Source organism: Epargyreus clarus, unplaced genomic scaffold, assembly GCF_041222505.1.
Source record: "Epargyreus clarus isolate Ecla_fem2 unplaced genomic scaffold, WU_Ecla_fem_2.2 ptg000021l, whole genome shotgun sequence".
NCBI classification, from domain to species: domain Eukaryota; kingdom Metazoa; phylum Arthropoda; class Insecta; order Lepidoptera; family Hesperiidae; genus Epargyreus; species Epargyreus clarus.
Genome location: NW_027332228.1, coordinates 10757292 through 10784455, shown reverse-complemented (window position 1 = coordinate 10784455; position 27164 = coordinate 10757292). Strand labels below are relative to the sequence as shown.

Sequence of the window (27164 nt, the reverse complement as noted above, 5' to 3'; positions counted from 1 at the left end):
CCTTCTGATTGCAGTTTTTTTCACAAGGAAACACCGTCATTATACTTCCTTATAGACCAAATGTCGTTAGGTTGATAGGTAGGTAGTTCCAAAAAGTTAGGGAAAAAATTGGATTAAAACTGATCGGACAGAAAAAGACATTTCTGTCCGATTTATGCATGACAGCAAGATACAGCCTCTCACAGAGATTTGGGAAAGAAATAAAAAAAATCGTCAATTAATCGCCTGGAATTGAACCTGGACACCTGTATCATCAAGCATATTTATATTATACTAACTTACCAGGCAAACGTTGTGTTGCCATATAAATAAAACAATCTTAAGGGTGAACACCCCTTATCACTTAGGGGTATGAAAAATAGATAATATCTGATTCTCAGACCTACCGAATATGCATATAAAATTAATGAAAATCGGTAAAGCCGTTTCGGAGGAGTACGGTAACTAACATTGTGACACGACAATTTTATATAAGATTATTATATTTTTTAATTTATGTCAAAATGTAGGTAGGTACGTCTCCTCATCGTTAAAACTTGTGATAATTATTATTTCTAAAACTTGCATAACTTCAAAAAAATCATAGTTGCAAACCGGGAATTTAAAACCCCGGAACCACAGTGTGATAGACAGAACTTCTCGCCACTAAGCTATCACTACTTATTAGTAAGTTTAAATTATGATAAAATTGTGTAATTTATTTTTTATTATATCGGAATCCAAGGCATTTTATAAGTGATAGTATACATTTGAAATACTTATATTTCGAACCAAACAGTGTTCTCAGAAACCACTTAAGGTCCTACCGTCTCATGTTCAGATGAAAACCGCACACACTCCATAAAAACACGGGCTCTTTGTAAAAACTTTAATTTATACAAACATTAATCTTAATAGGTATGTAAAAACATATATAACACTGGTATGTAGTATTTTGTACCTTTCGTTTGTAGTTTTAATAGATGTTAGACATGATTTTAATACTACAAAAGATTACAAAGCTAGATAACAATACCAGGTACTTATCAGTAGGGGAGATAAAGGGAGATAAAATTAGCTTGCACGAGTACCTACTGTAAACACTTATGGGTTAATATAATATGTAAACATTGCACTCTTGTTGGTAAACATACTTAGAAATGGACATATTGATTTCTAAATTTACGAAAACAAAATTATATATCGATCACTTATATTTAAATAGATGCTTCATAATTTCTATAAACAAAAATAAGAATTATATAGGTAGATGTATAAAAAATAGAAACATGTCCATTTAGTCTTATAGATGTCATTTATTTTGAGATATATAACTTATCTTTGATAACCTTTAAATTGGACCATACAAGTTATCTCTATATACTCATTGTATTTTACAAGTAAAGAACATCAAAACAATATTGATAAAAATACGTAAATATCATAATTGAACTACATATAGACATCTTTTTAATATTTAAGAGTAACTTTTTAGAAGATGTTATATAATAGAAAGGTACAATTAAGTAATTATAAGGACTTTGTCATATGAATTTAAAATAATACTAAACACATGTAGGTTTAGTATTATTTTAACGAGTAGGTATATTACGAGTATGTACTCGTAGTATGCACAACTATTTACCTACCTACTACTATACTTTACAAGTAAATAATATTTAATTAATATACCTAATTTTAAATTTTAGTTTAATAACTAAATATAGTTCACTTGTAAACATTGTAATTAAGAAGTCTTAAAAATAAAGGGTATTTTTTCTTGAATTATATAATAGAAGAAGCCCTTACTAATTAATTACAAATTTGTAAGCAAAAGTACTAGTAAACTTTTTGACAAAAAAAAAATGTTCTCTATCTTTAAGTCATAGTTCAAGAAATAATTTATTTCATCAGTTGAAGTTGAAGAAATGATCTGTGTCTAATTAATTGTAATACTTCAACTAATCTATGTAACGTTTATTTGAATAGGCACTAAGTAACACTACACATGCACGTAATCCTTAATCTTTTAATGTAATCTCTTTATACACTATTCACCTACATTGTAAAATATGCTGGTTTTACTGTAGGCACGAGGATTAATACACATCAAGTAATTTATAAATGCATTGCAAAGAATCGTAGCAATTATTGCACCTATAAAAATATTCCTGTGCGGTACATAAAAATGCACAATAGCGTATTTACTCTAATAATAACACAGTGTTAGTCATCACGTTCTTATCGGTAACTCTCATGGATGATTATAATGGTTCCTTTAGTTTTTACGTTCACTATGTGTTACATGAGTTACTTCACTGGCAAGCAGTTCCAGCAATGGCGTCAGCAACCTTTATGCTGAATATCCTGTAGTTGACCTCGTTGGGGTCGAGAGATTTGTATACGAATCTTGGTAACTTGTCACTAAGCACCCATAGCAGGTCTTCACTGTCCACCTGAAAAAAAATAAGTTTTATGTCAAGAGAGATAGTTTAACCCGCTAAAAAGTGCGTAGTCTAGAAATAGGAATTCCAGTTTTCTAGATGAATGAAATTAACATGGATAAAATTCCAATAAGCATTGGAATTTGTGGTTGATTATAAATATCCATTTTTTTATAATATAGGAGTAACAGACGAGCATGCAGTCCACCTGATGATAAGTAGCTACTTCCACCCATGGACATCTGTAATCAACTCCAGATAGGATTAGATATTCCTACCTGAGGTCGGCCACAGATGCGCCGCTACCCCTGAGGACTAAGCTGGAACGCCTCGGAAAAGTCTGTCTCCCTTACCACACCCTTCAAACCGAAACACAGCAGCGCCTAACACTGCATGCGTGGTGTTTATGCGAAGGGTAACAACCCTGCCTCTATAGCATTACTCGACGAACGATGAGGTTCACCTGAATCAACTGGATTCATAGCTGTTCGACTTGGACTTTCTTTTTTGCCACGAACATGCAAGATATGTAATGGATTTCTTCCGGAGGGTTTCTCGGTGAGCTGACTATGATTCAAGAAAGGTGCAAAAAGAGCACATTTTAAAAAACCATGACCAACAGTGACTGCTTTCCATCAGGTAGCCTGTCCACCTAAGTTTAAGTAAAAAATATTACATGTCACAATATTCTCTTACCTTCAAATCATTGGGGAATTCGAAAAGAGTGGGGTCACTGAAAATCAGTGGATTGTTTTCTGGCGTGTACGCCTTTTTTGAGTTCCAGCATCCCACACCATCTCGGTTCACCTAGAATGTAAGACACACATAAAGTATTAAGTAACAAATAAGTAACATATTTATATTTTTGTGTTTATTAAGTATAGATACCCTTTCCAATTTTGACATAATCTTATTGTACCTCCTTATAAAAGACTAGCTGATCCGGCAAACTTTGTACGGCCTCAAAATCTATTTATCAAATATATTTCATATAAAATATGTTACTATGTTACTCGTGGAGAATGTAGCTTTCGAATGGTGAAAGAATTTTTAGAATCGGTCCAGTAGTTTTTGAGCCTATTCATTACAATCAAACAATTAAAGTTTTCCTCTTTATAATATTAGTATAGATGTAGATTGTAGATGTATTCATAAGCTCCCGTAAAACTTAACAGATATGTTTTAATATATACTTTTTCTTCTACAACCAACAAGAAAAAATAAGGATTTCAAAACTATATTAAACAAAGATATAACTAGGGGCTTATTATTATTTAATAAATTTATTATTATTCACCATTATTTCTAAAAGCTATACATTTTTAGATACCATTTTAAGCCACCACGTCTCCGGTATGAGATTTACTTCTTTTATATTTTCGATTAACAATACCATGGAAGTTTGATTATATGATTTTATGATTACAGTATAATTGCCTATGCTAGGAGATTAAGGCGGGATTTGATGCGTTTAATGTTTTTTGTGTTGTATTCGTATATAATGGCTGTCGTTATAACGACTGAGTTTTTTTTACGGTAAAACATTACAAAGATGTCGGCTTTTGACACTTAATCGAATCAATAAAGGATTTTTCTTTCACAACATTTCCATAATCTTAAATCATACATCATAAAGAAGATTAGAAGATTACCTGAGTGTAGAAGAGAACATGGGTCTTAGGATCGTAGAAACTCGCAGAAGCCTGTGTCCGCTCGCCTCTGTCTCCCAACAACTGGAAATAAAAACAGTAAAAATCTAATTATTATGCAATACGATACAAACATTATTGAGCAAAAACTGAAGGATAATCTAATAATAACACAAGAAAAGTAAACAATAGATGGACCTGTATCTCTCAGAGCGATCGTTTCTTAATAGCTCTATAATAGTTGTAAACGGTCACGCAAGCCTTAATATCCTGAAGGTATCTACTACCTACTTAATATACATATAAATGATTATTAAAATTACAGAACATATAAATGATTATTAAAATGACTCAACATTCTTATTATAAACAATTTCAAGTAGGTATCTAATTATTTTATTACTACATATTTATGAACACTGCTGTAAAAACTGAATCCCAATCCCTGAAAATAGTACCTACAACATAGTAGATATTACTTCTCTTATTCTTCTCTAATTGTTGATCTCTAAGTGTTTACATGTATTGTTTACTGTAAGTTGTTAAATAGAAGTAAGTGGGGAAGAAACGTACCTATCGATAGGTAATTTCCTTGTATTGAAAATCGTTAAACGGTATAGAAGCATATATAGACACTAGTTTTTGCCCGCGGCTCGCTCGCTCGCGTTTAAAAGAAAATAATATGTCATACTAACATACACAAAACTGCACCTTCCCGTACCTTCATTGGAACGACAGTGGCGCCATCTGGCGAAAATTGGTCGAACCAAATCTAGAACCTTCGTGGGCTCATGGACAACAACTTTGCTAAAGATCATCACTTGATCAAATGCATAGTTTACGATTCAATCCTTACTAATATCGATTGAAATAATCGATATTTTTGGTCCAATTAATCGATCGATTAAAAATTTGGTCGATTAATCGATCTTAGATCGCCATCCCTAGTTCCCATGGGATTTCCGGGATAAAAACTATCCTAGGTCCTTTTTCGGGTCTCAGACTATCTTTGTACAAAATTTCATTAAAATCGGTTCAGTGGTACAGGCGTGAAGAAGAGACAACCAGACAGACAGACAGAGTTACTTTCGGATTTATAATATTAGTAAGGATATCTAAGTATAATATATAAGGTACATATTTGCAATCATAGAGCGTGTTGCTACCACTGTATGACTTTTGATTGGTTTCTTTATGCAAGTTTCATAAGCTCAACGGTATAAATGTATTAGTATTCGAACCTTGAAGTCGTGGAATGCTTCGTTCTTGTCGATGTGTGTGTAATTGCGTAGTAACTCGGTGGACACACAGAACTCTTTTGTACTGGAGAACGCGTGGAAGAACATGGTCCGGAACCTTAAACAAAAAACTCATAAAATTACATTTATATTCAGACCCCGCTTACAATTCTGCTCACGTGAAAGCCAGCGCAAAATTTTCTAGGAATTTACGAGTAGGTTATCTAGACTTTTTTCCTACTAATAAATAGGCAATTTCCTCTCAAATTTTACCTTATTACTTCGGTTTAAACAGTTATATCAATTTTGTATGTAATTGAAGCAAAATTCCAATAGTGCAACTGATGGTAAGTGGGCTCTACTTCATACTCTCTACTACTCTACTCTACTTCCATCTGTCATTAATCCCAAGTAGGTAAGCATATATTTTTACTGTGGGCAGACGATGCTTTAAAAACGAATACATGAGGTATTCGTTTATATAGATAGTTGCTTTTAAAACGAATACCTCATGATAGTGAGACATAGTTTTCCGAGACATTTCACCATAGTCCTCAGGGCTATAGTCGCATCTATGGCTGACCTCAGCTAGCTGATCTGGTATTGATTACGGACGTCCATTAGCGGCAGTACTCGCTTGCCGTCTTTGAAATCCAGTTATTTGAAATCACAATCACTTATATTTTTTGTATAAGTAGAAGTAAACACAGCTTGGTCAAAATACTTCTCAACAAAACGACCTTGGTCTTGGTCAAGCGATTCATTTTTTCAGGTCATTGTCAAACTAACCAGTAACTGTTTACATAAGACGTTGATAACCAAAGATGGTTGCTTTGGTTATGTCATATAGATATTATTAGGAAATAATTTGCAAATTAAGTGGTAGGTATTGTTAACAATGACACATATTGTCATGCGTAACGGTAGCACGTTTCAATTGAATTCAATAAACCTTAATCAAGGCCTAGGTATACGTGTGAACGTGACCCACTTACCCATTCTCTCTGGGCTCGGAGAGCGCTAGGCCGAACACTCCGTCGGTCCATTGGAACTGCACGCCGCCGACGTTGTAGGCCCCGGCCAAGGGCTCGAAGTGGAAGTAGTGATGAGCCACGCGCCAGGAGTCGTCCTGCTTCAAGCTGTACACGACCACACCGTAGCCTCCGAGATCCGGGACGTATGCAAATGCGTTGTCACAAGTATTCTGGTCTACGTCTACTATCTGAAATAATAGATTTTCGCACATTTAAGTTTCCTCGGTTGTGATAACCTAGTGGTGTCATAGCCTAGTGATTAAGAAACTCGGCCTCTCGATCGAGGGGTCCGAGGTTCAAATCCCAGGCACGCACCTCTGGTTTTTTTAAGGTTATGTGCGTATTAGAAATTAATTATCACTTGCTAAACGGTGAAGGAAAACACCGTGAGGAAACCTGCATACCTGAGAAATTTATAAAAAAAAACTCTAAAGGTATGTAAAGTCTACCAATACGCACTTGGCCAGCGCGGTGGACTACGACCTAATCCTTCTCATTATGAGAGGAGACCCGTTCCCAGCAGTGGGACAGTAATGAGTTGTTGATGATGAATTTTGCTCTTATTTATGCTGATCACCAATTATCATGTCGCTTGAGCTACTGAAAAGTGGCATTAGTGCTACCATTAGTAGGCGTCCAATTGACGATTATCTACGCGTTTGTATAGATGCATAAGCTAAATAGTCGCCGAGCAACTTTTGACAGTCGCGTTAACCACTATCTTAACTAAACTAAACCACTTAATCGTTCAACTAGTTGTTCCAACTAAGTACTAAAGAGGCAACAAGCCTTAAATAACACGTAGATAAAATTGTCACGTTCAAAGTTCTAGAGTCGATTGCTTAGCGGGATATTTGAATGGACGGTAGGTATATTGCCAACTGATCGGAATCTGAATGAATTGGTTTCTATCAAACCAATTACAAAATCTCGTTTAGGTATATTATTAGAAACAGTTATAATTGGTTTTTGCACTCGGTTTTGTCGAGTTAAATATAACATTTTAATACTAGTGTTCGTTATAATTAGATTATTATTGATCAATCTACATAATGATTTCTAAATGTTTCTTAATTGTATTAAGTTATATTACTTATTAGATTATTACTTATGAGATATATATACAAGCGCAAGTAAGATTACTTATCAGATTATCGATTAAAATGTAAGGTAAATAAAATATTTTGCTTTCTAAACAAGTAATAAAATGTAAGTCGCAAATATTTGTATTTAATGTTACCTTGTATTTTTATAAAAAAATACTTACAACATTCGCGAAGAAAGAGTCTTCCTTCATGTCGTCCACCTTGAAGTAGTATCTATGGAGAAGCTGGTCAGTTTTCAGGTCAAAGATAACTAAGGATGGTCCAGCGACTTGATTTGGATTTCCTAAAGACAAATCATTCAATCAATATTACGATTACTAATGGAAATCTACACCGTGGCTAGGGGCTGGCCTGATAGAATGATACCACAACGATCAGGGGCGCCATTTTGCCAATCATAGTAACTGTTTTTGCCGATCACGTAAGAAAGTTAAACTATTTAATTTGTAGTAAACAGATTCATTAATGCATGCTCATTTGCACATTTTATTTCAAAAAATGTTTAAGAGATTATTAGCAGAAAGGCACATAAAATCCGAGATTATATATTAAATTAAATTTATCTAGTTATAAAATTAATGGAATTACGTTAAAAGATAGTTGCGCCTTCCACTTAATTATAATGTAGCCAATATAGGCGCTACTGCAGCGTTCATTGATTTACGAAGTAAAATTAGATTTCCTATCAGAAAATTAAAATGCAATATGAATTAGGTTCGTAAAAGTACTATAAATTGTTTATTCATTATTAATATATATATATTTTTATAAATTCGGTACAATAGTCTGGCTAATTAATTATAAAAATATAACAATTAATGTGAAAAAGCATTGCTAAAATCAGTACTTTCATTACTATGCATACCACTGTTGACTGAAAATTAAAATTTTAAAATCATGACATGTAGCTATTATGACTACAATTTAGACATGATGTTAAGCTCTGCAAGATTATACTTTGAAGATAATTTAATAACACGTACGAGGATGTAATATCGGTACTCACATGCCAAAACGTAACTTAAACTTTCTCCTCAACAAACTCATAAATTCTTGTCGGTTTTGCTTATCTACAATTTCACTGAACTATGAAATTTAAGAACTATTACGTCAAGAATTAACGGAGAAACATATTTTTCTAGGAATAGCTAACTAAATTGGTGGTACCCGATGTTAAAATAGGATAGCATACCTAAAGTACCTACATTTTTCCTATTGATATATGTATATGAAGAAAATAACACATACATTGATACTATATCTATTGCAAGTTTCAGGCAAGATATAGGAAACCGAAGAGCAGTTCATAATTTAGCAACATCTCCATAAATTGAAACATTAAATATATAAAACATATAAATATATTAAAACCTATTCCTTTTAATGCTTATTCATTTCATTACAATTTAAATAGGTATATCTAAAACTCAATATAACCTGAACTATACTTAAACTAAATTTAAAACAAATAGAAATAAAAATATTTACAGTAATCAAAAAATAACTAAAACTATAATAAATAAAATAAATGAGCCAGATCGCTGCCCCGCGGTAGTGTACCCAAGACACTAGCAGCATTACCTCGTTGTATAGCCAAACTTATTTGTTGACCGAGGTAAGCTCCAGCTCTTGGGTCACCAGAGGTCTCAATCAAGCGCGAAGACAGTTCTTTATAAAATTGCTTCGCTTCTGGTCCCCACGGTCCCATCGTCTCAACTGCGAAGGGCACAAATATATAATTCTGTGAAATAGCAGCATATTTACCTATTCCTTAATTTACTTACCCAAAATATCAGCTAATCCAGAGTCCATTACCCAAAGTCTGTCGCAGGCATCGACGTAAACACGAAAAACAGATATAATGGAACTGTTTGAGGGCAGCGCCTTGGCGGAGTCTGCGACAAAGTTATCTTTTAGTGAAGGATAGGGTTTCAAAGGTTGATCTTGTGGTCCATCAACATCGACGTAATTCAACGAGGACGCTACCCCATTCTTCCATCTTGGGACTGTCACAAAGAGTTTGTTCTTCCATCTTGCTAAACCTAAGGGTAGGTTATGTTCAGGTACATATATGCCATCTTTGATAGCGTTTTCACGTTGAGCAGGTGAATCCCAGATATAGTCCATCTCTTTCCAAGCAAACCTCAGCTGAGGTGTAGCAGCCTCCGCAGCTATGACCACTGCGAGGCCAATTAATACACCAAACGCCCTCATTTTTGCCGTTTCTAAAAATAAAAAGCATAATTATTGTTTTATCTAACAAAGCATAATTAGGTATTAACTTTAAGATTTCACTCTATAAAATTGTCACGTGTGAATATCAGATAAAAATAATGGACCCATTTGTTGCATTATATCACAAAACGAAAAAATAAATTGAATCAAGCTTGTTTCTGATTTAATATTTGAAGCCGCAAGTCATTTCAATATTCTTTCTTATGTAGGTATGTTTTTAACAGGTTATCTACAGGAAATCTTAGCATTTTTAAAGATTGAAAGAAAATGATAATGTCTGGAGCATTGATATTTTAGTGTTTATTACTTAAGAGTTTTTATACCTAGTTAAGTTACTTATTATTAAATTAAATTAAATTTAAAAATTAAAATTAAAATTAAACTACTATTATTAGAGGAAATTAAACTGCAATTGTCGCATTTTTACACACATTCATATCTCATTCGTAAATAAGATAAACTTCAATAATAAAGACATTACTTAAGCACCAACAACTTACAATTACCCTTATGCTCCGCGATGTCGTAACTTGGTAATGACAGTATTGTGAGGCGCTTGCTACCATGCAATAAAGCTGGCTCACGTTTTTGTGGATGATCTTATTATTGGGAAAAGACTTGGGTTAATCAAGTGCTTCCTTATCTGCAGAAGATCTGCCTTGTTATGCATTCTTATGGCATGAGAACTGTGACGATAGATTGCACAACTGAGTAGGTCGCAATAAGGTCTCGTCGACGCCATACAAAATCGGTAACAATAATAACCATTGTCTTCTCTGTAGTAGATGGGGCAAGAGTCATTAGACTACTAATTCACAATTATTAATTGTGAATCATCGTACACATTTGCGTCTTGCCGAACGATCGGCAAGGGAAGAGAACGTCAGCAAGTTTGAGTTTTTGCCGCAACGTACTCAAGGCCTGCAGGTGTTGCTGTGAACTGAACTAAATCAAACGGAGCAAATGTGCGATGTAGAGATCCTTATATAGCGTAACCGTTTAGTGACAAGTTCACTAAACTACGTACAGTTTGTTTCTATGACAACTTCTAGAATATTTACATTCCTGTACGCCGTAAGGTGTTTGTTATTTGCACATTGATTAAATCTGAATGACATTATGTTATGATGAATTTTAATTAACTCACATGGTTTAATTCATATTTATGACTCCTCTAATAACATAAGTAATTATTTATATCAATAGAGTAGATATCATGACTTATACCTAAACAGTACCTGTGTTTTTTACTTTCGTATAACAAGTGATAGTTTTACTTCCGGTAATTGCTTGGAAAATGAATATCCTGAATGTAATCATTTGAAACTGCGTCTATCCGTTTATCTATTAGCTCTTATTAGTCCATTATCGGACATGTGCTTCCTTTAGAAAGGTGGTCTAGATGTAATTAAAGCCATTCACTTGAGATGATTGGTCTTTTGGATTGAAACCTTGAGTCAGCCCCTAATTTATAAACATAAATGAAATCATGAAATCAAAAATCAAAAATTAAGGATTTTTAAACTTTTGAGGGACAGATCACGAGCAATAGCCGACAGCCCACGCCGACGGTCGCTGATGGTCGCTTGCCGCTTACCGCCACCGACACTGTATTGTCGCTCGTGATTAGCTCACTCTTGCCTGTGTGTTACCTACCTAACTTCGCCCTAGGTTCTAATTCTAATTCTTCTAATTCTAATATTACATTAAACAAAATCTATTTAAATAACATAACCGCACACTAAATTTTAAAAGTGACAGAACATTTTGGCTCGACTGAGGTGGCAATATTCTTTCCGACTTCGTTCTGCTTTGAAGGTAGTAAGGCAGTCATATAGAAGAGGCTAAGTTGTTCTACATAGTCTCCAAGAAGAAGAAGTTGATTACGTGTATCTACGATCAACAGATTTATCAACAACGATTTATCTTTTATAATACTAACTTAAAAGTCTGATATTAATATATCTACCTTACCACACTTCTTAAACAAAAATACAACAACCTTACATCGCAGGTGTAAGGCAAAAGTAAAAGAGAAGATGTGGCTGCCATCGTCTACCACCTCTTAAATGACAAGCTAAAAGATGAATTAATAATTGTATTATAGTTATAAACTCTCCGGTCATGTGACAGTAAGACTTCACATGGTTAGATATCTTTTAAAACATTACGCCCAACTCTCAGTCATTTAAGTTTTGACTGACCTCGAAAAATCATAGGTTTGACATTTTTTTATACACAGCTTTTTATGAACGTTTTTGACATATTTTTTTTATTTTTTTGTCTACATTTTTTGCTATTACTTAATAAGTGAATAATGAACTTGTGAATTGACATTAGGAAAAACACCGTTCATATGGATTATTATAACCACTAATGCTCACCAATCCACCTCCTGACCGCACTTGACATTTATTAACTTTGTTTATCGGTTGCTATATGGATAAATCGCGGGGTTAGGTATCTCTGACTTCCTTATAATATCTAAGTATATCTTTTATAGTCATAAGATTGGATAATTATCCATTTCTATATTTATTATGTTATCTCATTATTTATGTTTATTTATGTAAATAATATAAATTATGACTTATAACTTAGTCACACCATCTCACATATTCTATATGTTAAATATATGTTGATTTCATGCTACTTTGATTGAAATATTCGTATATTTTTATATAAATACTATACTAAATATAACTTCAAGTAAGTAATTGTGTCAATGCCGTAATTGCTTACTTTGCAAGGTACGTATAAAAATAAATGCTACTAATTATTTATTTATAACTACTATTCAGCTTAAAATAGCTGTGTAAACAAATGTTACCACGTTGACATTAAAACGTCGTATGAAAGAAGGAAATACCACTGAAGGAAATACCAATCGGTAGAACAAATAAGCATAAATATTAACTCAGTTTTTGATATACCTATCTCAAACAGGATAACGACGAAAATATGCAACTACGTCATCAAAGTCACATATCCTTTCCATTGGAAGGAATATTTACCTTCGACGAAAAGAATGGCAAATAAATAACACAATTCTGAGAAAACCTATGCTTGCAAACCGGAATCGGAACAAATGCTAATAAGCTCTATCGGTTAACCGTACATTAAGTAAAGGCAAACTTTAGATCCTTATACTGTGCTTTAGTTCTTTTTATAAATAGTCATATGAATTATTAGTAATCGGAATAACTACATATGGTGCAAATGCAACTAAAGCTTTCTAACGAGAAATGTTTGATAAGAATATTGTTTGATAAAGCGCTTTTTTAATAGAGGTTATTAAACTTTAAGCTTAGGTATTCACATTTTACTGACACTACACTTTAAAATTCTATTTTTTTTTTAAATGAATGCAAATATTCAATATACCTAACATGAAGGTATCCATTATTTTTAGAGGAACTTTGACCAAAGCGTCCTTACTTTTTGAAAACTGTTCTCAATTTTATAAGTCAGTGCCAATTAAATGGAAAAAAAGATTTTCACTGGTTGATTTGAATACAAGTAGTGGTAACTTACGTGTGAAGTAGATTTATGATGAACGTATGACGTGAGGTCAGCTCGCGACCGGTTCAACGGGCCCGCGAAGACAGACTAAACAGTTCGAGGCCTTACTTGCTTTTATATTCAACACAACTTCTCAATACAATACGCATTGTAGATTTATTTTAAATTGACTATTTCTAGGATTTTCAATGTGGACACTAGAACGAACTCAATCAAAATTTATCGGCAAAAACCTATGTCTATTCTGAACACGTTTTAGAGAAAAACGTTATTTTTCTCACAATACGATTTGCATGTTTACGGTTCACGCCATTTTTATTTGTAACAACAAAAATAGACCAATAAAATTGATTTAAATGCCTATTATTCCTTGCAAATTGTGATTAAGCGCAATATATACAAAACAAATATAAAAACAGGTTATGGTAAAAGCAAAATCATTAAGCATTTCAGCTTATTTTATTATCGGTTTTCCTGTGTGAAGTTTGAATAGTCTGTCAATATTACATTTACGACATCTGTAACTCTGTACATTACTTGCAATTCAATGAAATGTTTAATATATAGCAGAATTGTTCAGTGACATGATAATATTGGCTTGAGTTCTAGCTAGATTGTGAGCCGCAAACATTAAATATTTACCACGCCGACCCCCTCTTTTCTTTGGTGTGAAAGTACTAACGCGACCATTCATTATCCACTGACATTGGGTTTATAAACATTTCAGATCAAACCAGTCAGGTAGGAAGTACCTAATAGCCATATAAATCTTTCACCTGGTTTTTGCATACGATTTAATCATAGTTACAATGGATCCAAGGATCTATAAAACATTTTAATTATTAGTTCAAATGAATTTACGAATTTTAGTTATTTTTTTTACATGTGAATATAAAATGTATTTTTTAAAGTTAGTGGAATTCGTCGTAGTTCGAGTCAGCAGGCGCCATCGCTGCACCTAATGTTGCCTAATAATATCAGTTATAAGCGCTACTGTATTCCGGTTTGAAAAGTGTGTTATGGATATACACTTATATTAGGAGTTCAATCTTAATCTTCACGGCAACGCATCTGTGACTATGCTCAAGTAGAAGTCTAATTCTATTCGGGATGATTATAAATGTTTACATTTTTTTATAATATAAGAGTAGCAGACGAGCATGCAGTCCACCTGATGGTAAATGGCCACTGCCGCCCATGGATATCTGTAAGGTCGGCCACAGATGCGCCGCTACCCCTGAGGACTAAGCTAGAACGCCTCGGAAAAGTCTGTCTCCCTTACCACACATGGTACAAAGCTCACTTGCTGTAAGGTGGACGGTATAAGAGGGTATAATGTATATTCGTTTGTTACTTCTATGATAATATAAATAGGTACATATTAAAAGGATTTAATCAGATGACACGGAAAATTAAAAAAAACATTTTTCTTGGAACTATTCAGATAGTAATAAAGAAAAATATGTACAATAATTCGAATATACATACATTATTACTACTACTACTACTACGACTACTACGACTACATTTATTATCAATAAAATCATTATTGAGTAGGTATTCTATATTGATATACATAAGACATATAAGCTATCATTTGACTAACCATAATATCTTGTTTAATATTTAGCCGCCTGTGGTCATCATTGGCATAAATGTTGACTGAGGCAACTGAATTTAATTAAAGGAAAAATGAGTTACTCGAAGATTCGACAAGGGTGCAGCATAATATGAGTTAACATTAAAATGCTCCGTTCATTTTACTGCATTTGCGTGAGTTAATGAAAAAATATAAGTATATCTAATATATTTTTCTACGCATAATAATTATTAAAAGCTTTATGGTGGATATTTCATATTTTTTTATGAAATACAGTGAAGCTGAGTTATTGTTTATTATTTGTTTGATTTTGATTTGGGGTACATTTGTACTTACTACCTTAGCGCGCTTTTTCTGTCGCGCGTTCCACTTTTTTCTATCATTTTATACACATACGTACACTTGTTGCGAAGGGACTGCAACAAGCAAACTTATGTGTGTAGGTGGGACCAGGAGCCGGATTGGCTCATAAGCAAATTTAGAGTTTGCTTAGATCATCCATTTTTGGGAGTGATGGTTTCTGATGATTTGGTTATACGAAAGACAAGGCTGTTTGAAAATCTGCGCGTTTTTATTGAAGGCCAATACTATTTACTTATGGATAGGGCACGTGAATTGCTCAGGGCATTAAGTCTTTGTCTATACGGCACGGTGGGACGCGTGAAATGGTTACGCGCGACAGGAAAAAACGCATTTAGCTCTGGTTTAAAGAATGTAGTAAAGCAATTTAACTTAGTATTGATATACAGCAATGCATCTGCCGGCGACCTCATATACGATTACTGTCCTATTTGGGATTGAATACAGATGTCAATGGATGATGAAAATTACACAGTTACGAATTTGGTACGGCCTCATCCAAGATATCCTTATAAGTAACTTCTCATTTAATCTAAGTTAGTACAACGATACTTCAGAGCAGCGTTTTTCAAACTTCTTATAGCATGAACCCCTTAGTGTGTCAAATAATCGAGACCCACTACCCTACTGCTATTTGTAACTTCATCTGACTTTATAACAAATATCAAAACTATACTACACTTTTATTTATTTTCATAAATAGAGGCTGGTTATATTTGTAATTACGTATAAAAAACTCTTTTAATTATCATTTTTTCCGACCATATTTTTGCATATACTGTTTTTTTTTTCATTTTTACTGATGCTATGTGAACCCCTTATAGTCTTGCGACTCTTGCGTCGCTCTAGGGGTAGCGACCCACACTTTGTAAAACTCTGCTTGAGTCATACATGATCTAGTAGTATTTAAACTGTGCATTTATAGTTCAAGTTTCTTAAAGCGTATTTACGCTGGAAGTTAATTATTTCATAATAACTTACAGACATGTTCTAGTGTCATTTAATACTACTTAGGACGTATTCACATAAATGTATATGAGAATATGGTGTAGTAGTGTAAATTTAGTAATCGAAATCTCAAAGGCCTATTTGTGATTGAATATACCACCGCTTCTGAAGGTGTTTCGCTATGTCTTGAAGTACAGTCTCTTCAACCTGTTGAATCCACAGGGATCAGCTGATATTCAAATTCCAGAAAAGCTTTTATGATTTGTTTGAAGGATACCTATCCGCCCTTTGGTTACTGTAGTGGATTATCTCTAATCCCTCTCATTCTTGTAGGATACCCATGCTCCCAACAGTGGGAGAGCAATATTTTAACTTCGCGGCAATATGAGCACTTGACGTGTTCATCATCAACCCATTACTGTCCCACTGCTGGGCACGGGTCTTCTCTCATAATGAGAAGGATTAGGCCATAGTCCACCGCGCTGGCCAAGTGCGTATTGGTAGGCTTCACATACATTTGAGATTTTTTTAAATCTCTCAGGTATGCAGGTTTCCTCACGATGTTTGCGTGCCTGGGATTTGAACCTCGGATCCCTCGATCGAGAGGCCGAGTTTCTTAACAACTAGGCTATCACTACTGTCACTTGACATCTTATTTACTATTTATTTCAAATAAAACAATATATCTACAATCAGCTATTTCCACGACCAACATCGTTAATCACAACTCTATTGTGCATTCAGCTTTACCCCGTCAAGATTTAAATCAGCCGATTGCGCGACCGCTGTTGTGAATTCGATTCAGGTGATTCAAGGCTCATCCTCGTGACCGAAGCATCCGCTGCCCATTCATACGACCAAATTGTGTGTCTGTCAATGTGGTAATTTTGTGTTATTAGTTGAAAAAACTTCGCTGTACAATATAGACAAACTTGACAGTAATTTTATTGCAGTAAACTGGATATAAATGCGTACCATATTTATGGCATGAACTTTAAGAGTTGGTACCTGCTACATGTATATGTAGGTACCTACTTGCCTATGTAGGTTTAATGTTTCAAGGTGGTAGAACCCTTCATGGTTCGATTGCAGTGATCCCACAGTCACATATCTGCTTTATAACTGCATTCTGATTTAAATGGTATAGTTTATTTCCACAGATCTATTTAATTCCTATAGCAAAAGATTCCCTACTGTTATTTTGGGATGGGAACGCCCAAAACTTAGCTCCACGGTCAGATTCTTATAGATTTATGGAGGAATAAAAACTCCCAAAACATTTTGGGTATGACATAGGGAATTAACTTATATTTTTAAGCAGTCGGCATTCTTGTGTTTATAATAATTATGTTTATTTTTATTAGATAAATAACTTCGGAAAGTCGGGGATAATAATATTTGTACGAATAGCTTTAGGGTTACTTGTGCTTACGCATACAAAAACTGGGTAATTTTATGCAGCAAATTTAATTCACAATAAATAAACGATAACCCTATTACGTTTTCTCATAAACCCAAAGCCTGGTTAGCTAGTAACTGATAAGCGTGATAAGCTCCATAAATAATGTCGCTGGGAATTTGTGTTCGATGTATATTGAGATGATGGGATTGAAACTGATTTGAAAAATATAAAAACTGCTTCATTATATACCATATATTATAAAGTTAACAAAAATATGAAACATCTATTAACTAAATACCTACCTGACGAGAAATATTTAGATATCTTTTACTAAGTTAATTAAGTTTACTATTTATAAAAATATGTATTTGCGGCAGTGATAGTGATAGTTAAGAGTCAATTTCTCACACAGGGGGTCTGAAGTTTAAATTACAGCATTTTGATTTTTCGGAAATACCACATGCTTTCACAGAGGAAAACATCGTAACGAAACCTATACGCCAGAGAGTTTAAAACATGTTTTGCATAGTGTGTGAAGTTTACTTTGCCAATTCGCACTTGGCCAACGCAGCGGACGAGTGCGAATTAGTAGACTAAATGGCCTAAATCGGGGACAATAAATCAAACCAAGAATTAAAAGTAGATTTTTAAAGAACTTTTTTAAACATCCATATATCTACCGCCAGTTCACAAGTTGTTTTTCGTTATGGATAAGAAGCGTTGAAAGTAACTCTATAACATACGTCTTAAAAAAAAAAAAGGATAAGCGAACAAGAAGATATAATTATCTCTTAGGTTAAATGTGAATAAATATTCGGAAATTCGAATATGTCGTGGGCATTTACAGGCGTGTGTTATGTTATCACCGGCGTAACCTTTGGTTTCCGCACATTCTCTGAATTCTACAATAGATAAGTAAGTATTGCACTTTGTGAAGAAAAACCCTTAATTTTAGATACGTATCTTGTAGACAAATTTTTGACAAAACACGAATGGGGATATTAGTGAAAATTGAAATTCAAACAAATATCTATCAATCTATTGTATCTGAAAAGCTTAACCATAGACGAAAACAATGAAAGAACAACACGAACAGCACAGCGAATAAAAGTAAGTATATGATTTTAACATATACCTATTAGGGAGGTTATTGATATAATATTTAAGTGCTAATTAAAATTACATATAGGAAATACATAATTTATTAATTATTAGGTATTACATACAAATATTGACATCTTTAATTTGGATTTCGGGTTCAATTGTAGCAACAAGAAATCTGTAGGCACTTGAGTAACATGACACACTTTCTAAAAAAGTATATTTTCGCATTTTTTCCGTACGTACGTCTACTTTGAGCGCCTGTTATAAAAACACATGTAAGAAAATGTTACACTCGAAACGCTTAATTAAAGCATGATATAGTTTGCTATGAGAATTTTAATACAAAAGGCCATTATGTAAACCATTTGATAGGTGTCTAGTAAATCACACTCATAGATACGTAGTAGTGAAGGCACAATATCAATAAAAATACTATTGATGGTTCTATTTCAAATGCACCCTATTATTGATGGGAAAATAGTGGGCTAGCATTGATACTGTTTAGTATTGTGTCTCATTACTACCCCACTGCAGAGAACGGGATTCCTCTTGCAATGAGAGGAGTTTAGACCATAGTCAACTGTGTTGGTCGAGTGCGAAATGGTAAAGTTCACACACCATTCAGAACTTTGTTTAGATTTCTCAAGCTTGTTGGTTTCCTCACGACGTGTTTCTTCACCATTATAACAAATAGTTTATTTTAATTCTAACTCTTAAAGGCGGCGGTGCGTACCTGGGATTCGAACCTCAGCCCCCCTAGATTTAAAGGCCAACATTTAACCACTATGCTATCAAAAGTGTCGTTAAATTTGATCCTATCAATAGACTTATCGATAGTCGATAATCTATCGATATTCACCTATCAATCACAACACTAATACATTGTAAAACACCAGATCTTTATTATCCCATTGTTAGTTACACGAGATCTATCCAGATCATTGTTTAGCCATTGTACCTAATGCAACTCAACCTTGCATTTTGTGGGAAAGGTCTACCACCCTGCCAGCCTGCAATACTTCGTGACTAAGAACCGCTGGCCGTGACCCGTGCAATTAATGCCATTAAAATATTTACTTATTTATTTAGATGAGCTTTCTAACCAACTTATTTATTTAGATGAGCGATATTTATTTTTGAGTCACCGTTATTATTTTAAGACTGTCAGAACGCAGTTACATAAAATTATTCCATCTATGCTATTTCTAAGTCGTTAACATCGTAGATTCTTGGAAATCAGTAATAAAAATAGTATTTTGAAGAAAAACATCCGCAGGAGATCTACAACCTACAATCTATGTTTTTGTAAAACTCGATAATGATGGTTCAACGTATAAAGTGAACATTGATCTTCATCCATCTGTAGGACCATAAAAAGCTCAGGCGTCGGTAGGTATAGGTTTCCTCACAATGTTTTTCTTAGTCGTTAAAACAAGTGTTAATTAATTTCTAATAGGATCATAACTTCGTAAAAAGAGAGGTAAGTTACATGCTTAGAATTCGAACCTGGTGCTTGTTGGACAATAGGTCGATTCCAGTAAAATATAAAAAATCACAATTATTATTACAAATTCATTTACCAGATCCAGTCCAGTATTTTGAAAGTTGAACTATACCTACCTAGAGAATTCAAGTGTTGTGTTATATTAACACTGCATGCCTACGTTCTAAAATAGTTAAGTATTTAATATGGTTCATCTAATATTTTTATCATTACAGGCAGCTGACCAACTCAACAAAGTTGTACTAAAGCAGACAATACAGGAAGATGCACCAATCATGCACACTTAAATCTAAATCCGTCCAATAAGTCTTATCAATCAGGAATGCGTATATGACCGTTTTTTAATCCTACGGAAACTGATAGCAGTGGCATGCATCTCGGAATAAGTAACACGCATTGCTAAGCAGAGCGTTGGGAAAAGCGTTCATCCAAGCGCGGCAAGATCTCCCGCGCGTGCGTACGCAACATTCAAGACAACGTGTTATTTGTATTGTTCAGAATTATGTTTAACTGAGACTGATATTTAAGTTGTCGTGATGCTTTCGTATATTTAATAGTAGAAAAATACGTAAATGTGAATGAAGCTTATTAAATACGGATAAATTGAAAGCAAACAAGATGGCGTCCGCAGATACATTGGTCCATTTAAATCAATTTGAATTAAAAGATATGTTAATATTTATGGTAATAAATTTATTTACAACAATTTATAAGTAAGTACTAATAATACATTATTATTAAAAACTTATCAAACAACTAACAAATAAGACCTAGCAAAAATTCGTCTTTATTAGATAAATATTACGTTTTATGAAAGTAAAAAATCTAGAAAATACAAAGACTGGCACAATCTTATTCTATTCGTATACCTACCACTTGTTGCAGATACTATATAAAATATTTTAAGACATTTGTAACTAAATAAATTAAAATTAAGAAATACAATTCAAAAATGCAATTTGCGTGAAACTGGCTGTATCTTTTATAACGAGTGTTTACGGAAACATTTACTACAAAATAGTTTTGTTTCATGCACGTAGGAATATCTTATCTATCACTGTTTTAGAAATAATTAACAATTGCCAGTTTTTCTGCAATAAGACGAGTAATCTCTGTCTTCATTTTCAAAGTCTTCAAATTCCCTATCACGATGTCTATAGCGGGGGTATGGGGACTCCATAGGCGAGGGCGGGGGTCGTTTCGAGTACCTCCGATCTTTGGTTTCTGCGGCTTGGTGCTGTGGCCACCGCCGTCTGCTGCGTTCGGGATATGTCGTACGTGAAGGTCTGCGCTGGCGATTACGCGAACTGGAATAACATATGCTTTTAGATAAGTTTTTATTAATACTGTTTAGTCATAGACACTGATTGATTGACTGATTTAGAAGGAACCAGGGCAATGACAGGAACAGTCAATTATAAATAGTTAGTAGAATATTTTTTATCATCGTCTCGATGATGCGATATGATTCTTTTTAAATTACAAAATGTTCATAATATGCTAGCATATAATATCAATACTAAAAAGTATTTCTTAAATTTTATCATAGAAAAATTAAACTAGAATTAAACTTCTCAAAATGAATTGGAGAAATGTAGCTTCTTAATTAAAGTCTAATTAATTCATCAAGTATTTCTTCCTTCGTAAAAATCATATTAATTTAATTATCATTAAATTATTCATCAACGCCTTCAATAATAATAAATTACGAAGTTAAGTAGGTACTACTTACTATTACCGTTACTTTATATAGTATGTAACCCTACACGTAATATAATCTCTTCAAGACCATCGCGTGTTACTGAGGTATTTCAGGGATTACATTGGAATGTACTAAACGCTTCCTTAATTAAACACACAGTACTTGAATTTAAAGCATTACACTCAGTTTATACAATTCTAATTGGTGTGACATAACGCCGTGTTGATGTGCATACATAGTTTGCACGCAAGTGGAAAGTTTTGAATGCTAAATGATTTTTTATACCTTGGCCTTGGCGCATGTTTAGTTTTTTACCGGTCAGTTACATTATTTTAAGCGTGAATAGATATTACGGGATTTTTTCTCACAAAACTGAAGTAGCAAACGAAACACGCAGTCCGACTGTTAATACGCGAATGGATATTGTCGCCCCTGACAACGTAGATAACCTGACAACTTTAAAGAATATTGAAGATTTGCGTGGTAGTGGTCACCTGAGATTTGCTATAAAGAGAGTGTCTTTCTCGTTTGAAGGGCACGGTAAGCATATACATTCCAACATATTTCTCTGAGCATATGACGCATATGTAACTAGATTTAAGCAAAACTCTGGCTTCATTTTTATTTAATCCATGTGTTGGATCCGCTGCATATTACCCTGAATGCACGATCATTTGCTATTATTATGGCAAATAACAAAATGACAGAATACTATAAAAATGATGACGATGTTATTGATTCCATGTGGTAGAAAATTGTTATAATGTAATTTGCTAACCTTCTCGGTCTTTTGGCGTAAGGTACTCTCTTGCTGCTCTCTGGTCGGGGGATATAATCTGCGTCGTCTTCGTGGTCCAAGTTATTGTATTCATCGCGATGTTTCGAGTGGTGGAACACAGGCCTTATTTGAGGCACCGGTACTGGATACGGTTTTACTACGGGCACTGGAACCTTTAAAAATATAATAAAAAGGTTAACTTAAGTAAAAAGAAAGACTTGTGTAAAAACTATGGTGTACAGTTCAAAGCATGCGATTGAAGTGCGTAATGTATACTACACTAAACATGAGACCATAATTATACATGACAATACATACAAAATGTACATAAGAATTGAATGGACAATTAGGTAATTGTAGAGTAGCAGAAGAGCGCGCGTAGTTCTTAGAAAAACATAGAAAAAGCTAAAATTACATACCAGTCGGTGGAACCGTAAAATACGTAGCACCTGTTTTAAAACTAAAATGAAAATGTTAAAATGTACTATAATTATTATTTGGCTGATAATTTTTGATGTTTACTACCTGTTTTTCAACAGGCACCGGTACTGGCTTCTCTATAGGATATGGGACCTTTTTGATGACAGGGTATGGCACAGGCTTCTCAATGGGGACCATTAACTCTTGGATGACGGGCACGGCCACCGGCTTGGGGACCGGGACGCGCACGGGATACGGCTGCGGCACAGGCACTATCACCGGATGAGGCACTTCTATCTGGAAATCAATTCATCCATCGAAGGCGGTAGAAACCTTCGTGGTTCGTTCCGGAGGCAATACCGACACGCCTATTTCTGCCTAATAATGTGCTGCTATATCTGATCTGAGCGGTGAGGTAAAAGATACACTTATATAAGGAATTCCAACTTAGTCCTCAACAAAAAAAACGCGTCTGTGGCCGACCTCAGGTAGTACACTAATCTTATCTTGATTGATTATAAATGTCCGTGGGTGGCAGTTGCTACTTAGTTAAGTTGCTTCATGCTCCTTTGCTACTTCTAATATATAAAAAAGAAGTGTGCAAGTGAAAACCAACCCCAAAGAATCATGATTCATGCCTAAAAGCACCAAGTGATTGTAGGAAGAATGCAATTGAAACGCACATTCCTTTCTTGAATAGAGGAAACTATTATCTACACTTGAACTTTAATTGTCCGCATCGAGTTACATGCAAACTAATTGCGTACGATGCGTGCATTATTAATGTTAATGTTCACACATTAATTATTTATTTTGACTTTAAACACGAACACAAGAAATTAAGTATTTATTAAAATTTTACCTCGTCGTAGTTCTTTACGATCAAGGAATTTATGCATGAGGGTTAATCCCTAAACACTTCAATTACGAATTGTTAGCTCTAATAAATTGACATAATTAAGGTAATAATGGAAAAAATATATCTGACAGTGATTGACAAAAGCCATTTAGAACTCATAAAATTTCAAATGCACGAGCATGCTTGTGCATTTGAATTTATTCAAGATAGCAAGACAATGTTCAAAGAATAAAATATTTTTCCTGGATAGCTGTTACTGAGACAATTATCCCAAGTAATAATCCGTATCGTGACTATGGGTCGTTGAGCTCATTGAGTTACCGGCCAACAATCCAAACCTATTATTTTGAAGTACGGTCGGTTTTCTCTTTCATAAGATCTACTGATATCAATACTGCGATCGCATTAAGCTGCACTGCAGGTAGTAGGTACAGTACCTACAGATGAAAAATTAAACATACTGTTGTTATAACCATCGAATATAGATACCTATCACTTAAAAGATAAATACATTATTTTTATAAAGGTGCCTATTTATATACCTACCTATACCTTTCTCTTAAGAAGTTTAGAAGTTAAATTCCAATGAGATCTTTTTAAACTAACTATGATTAATTGAGAATTGAAAGGGAATTGGATATAATGAAACTAAAGTGTAATGTTACATGATTTCACCCCACTGACCGCAAGGCGTGAAGCATGCGCATTCATCTTACTGACCAAGACCAAGCGAGAAAATTAGTGCGCGACGTGCGCCGATACTTCGATCCGCATTCCGTCATCAATTTTTTGCTCACTAATTACATAAAAGCGACCATTTCCAATCTTCTCCACACAAGTGTCTTTACAAAACAAGATAACATTCAATACACTTACCGGATACGGTTTCGGTAGAGGCACATGAATAGGCTTCGCGTCAGAAGCGTACGATTCATAATCATGGTATGCCTCCTTCTGTTTCGATTTTAAGTAATCTGTTCTCCACTTCTCAATGAGCTTTTTATAGTTATTCACGTCGGAAACTTCGTTTGGTATAGAACTAAATGTAGGCAGGTAAGAAGGACGTAGAGTGTCTCGAGTTCGAAGTCCCAGAAGATCCTCTTCGGACTTGAATCTGTTACTAGTTACTTCTTTATTCCAGTCGTATTGAGGTCTATGCGGTCTATACGGTCGGTAGTTGTAATTGTAGAATGGAAAATCACTTGGCTTATCATCAGATTTAATGGCATCTTTTCCATAATTAGGAGGCAGTGGCCGTTTCGGTATATGGACTATTTCATCGTTAATATTTTCGTCGCCGTATTGAGGTCTTTTTTTGTGATTTTTATTAAAGGAATATTCAGTACTTTTAAAAATATTGCCCCAATTTGATGATGATGTTGGTGTCGTAGTATACAAATTTTTAAATCTGTTTAAGTATTCTTCTGATGGCTTATACTGATTTTGATTATTGAAAGACAAATCTGGTTTATCTTCTTCGTGTGATTTCACATTTGGTATTTTATTGAAGCTGCTAAAATCTGAACTAGGGAATTGATAATCTAATGCTCCGATGTTACTACTCGCTGGGACTATTTCGTCAACGTTGTTGTTAAAATGTTTCTTTGGTTCTTCAATATCGTATTTAAAACTTGTACTACTATGGTTAGTAGAGTACTGATATCCTTTCATAGAATTTTTGGATGAGTTGAAATCATCATTAGTGCTACTAAAGAATTTAGAGCTCGACACGGGTATATCATTATTGGTAGTGACTGGTAAATCATTGTTGCTAGTTTTCCACGGCTTTTCTTTCAACTTGTCTTTGTATTCAACATTGGATACTGTTCCCTTAAACTTGTTATAAGATTGATTAGAAAAGCCATCATCATTTGAGTTTGGATGAAATTTGGACCCTTTCTTATCATCTTCATTTTTATATTCGAAGTTGTTTTTAATAGAAGATGACACCTTGAAAAACTTATCTCCTTGATTAGCATAGCTATTACCACGTGTCATATCATTGCCATTAGCTGTTATTGGATTAGCATTATTCACTGGTTTTGTATTTACTGATGGATAATTACCTTCTAATTCATTTGGATAATATTGTTTCATGTTTGTAAAGTCTACAACTCTAGGAAAATTCAGCAGATTTGAAGAATTATTGAATGATGTTTTCATAAATGGTTCCACGTTCGGATAATTAGGTAAATTATTAAACACGTTTTGTTGGCTACTGGCTTCAGTAGTGGTTTGCTTATTATAAGACGAATGGTGTCTCTTTTTCGTTTTATAGTATTTTTCATGATTTCTTTCATTCGAGAAAGTTGTAGTCTGTTCAGTGGTATATGCTTTAAAATTAGCATCGTTAAAATCATCATATGGTTTAGTTTTACCTTTCATATTTATTTTCGCACCATAAACTGGCATTTTATACTTTTCGATGTTTTGAACACTACTCGAATCGGGTCCACTGAATTTATTTTCACTGGTAGAATCGACATTCGTAAAACTAAATGAGTTCATACTATTCGGTTCGAGGTGAAACAACCCTAGCTGGCCGTCATTGCCTGTATTAAATGATTGTTCATCTCGTAAGTGAGATCCAAAGCCGTTACTAAAGCCAGAAGATTCCATGGCAGTTGGAAATGCTGGGCCATAAAGCCTCGTTGTAGATTCTTCCTTACCTCTGTTAGTGCTGAGGAACGTGGCGTAATCCGGGGAGCTCGGGACGAAGCCATCATACGAGCCGACATCGTTAAAACCAAAATTCGAGTATGTAAGCACATTGGGTTGAGGGTACGAGGTCTCCTCTTCAGCCTTAGGTCGTTTCCTCCTAACTTTCTTTCCATCAATAGCGTCGGGGAAAACCAATAACACTGATAGAGCGACGAATATAACTTTGTTGTTCAACATGATGTTCACTAATGATTTATGTACCACTATTTACATTGTTCGAGAGCGTGGGTAATAGTCGGTGTCCGAGAAGCGACTGTTGCCTAGACCGCGGAGTGGTGCCCGGGGGTGGCCACTCCTACGATCCTACGAAAACGAAAGCGTTCACGCTTCGCGAAACCGACAATTTTCCACCGATCATTATCGCTACTTACTAATAGCGAGTTCATTGTATCCTAATAATTCATGTCATAGTAATCAAATGCCTACTTTTTCTTCGTGCGTTTCTAGTTCCGTCATCAACTCTCGGTAATATATGCATATTTGGTATTAATTGGCATTTTCCTTTATTGGCGTGAGATATTTTTTTAGCACGAAAGTTATTGTGCGTGCAAATTAAATT

The 27164-nt window shown here is 34.4% G+C and overlaps 1 protein-coding gene across 1 annotated transcript; it reads right to left on the bottom strand.

The window, feature by feature from the left end:
- Positions 1-1994: 1994 nt before the first annotated feature.
- LOC140751119 (uncharacterized) lies at positions 1995-26884 on the bottom strand. The gene is made up of 12 exons (XM_073084982.1): positions 24761-26884; positions 23131-23322; positions 22606-22778; positions 21221-21432; positions 12641-12652; positions 9235-9675; positions 7612-7733; positions 6306-6532; positions 5314-5428; positions 4076-4156; positions 3120-3230; positions 1995-2435 (listed from the first exon to the last, which is right to left on the bottom strand). Exons 1-12 carry the CDS (start codon positions 26780-26782, stop codon positions 2295-2297), a joined length of 3849 nt encoding a protein of 1282 aa, XP_072941083.1. The 5' UTR covers positions 26783-26884; the 3' UTR covers positions 1995-2294.
- Between the last annotated feature and the right edge of the window lie 280 nt (positions 26885-27164).

What these genes read in the sequence shown, in the direction of transcription:
- LOC140751119 (XM_073084982.1), bottom strand. Translation starts at nt 26,782, where the DNA reads ATGTTGAACAACAAAGTTATATTCGTCGCTCTATCAGTGTTATTGGTT. An exon ending in TACGCCAAAAGACCGAGAAG is followed by an intron (nt 21,433 to 22,605) that starts GTTAGCAAATTA and finishes ATGTTATTCCAG; the next exon opens with TTCGCGTAATCGCCAGCGCA. An exon ending in AATTCCCCAATGATTTGAAG is followed by an intron (nt 2,436 to 3,119) that starts GTAAGAGAATAT and finishes ATTTTTTTTCAG; the next exon opens with GTGGACAGTGAAGACCTGCT.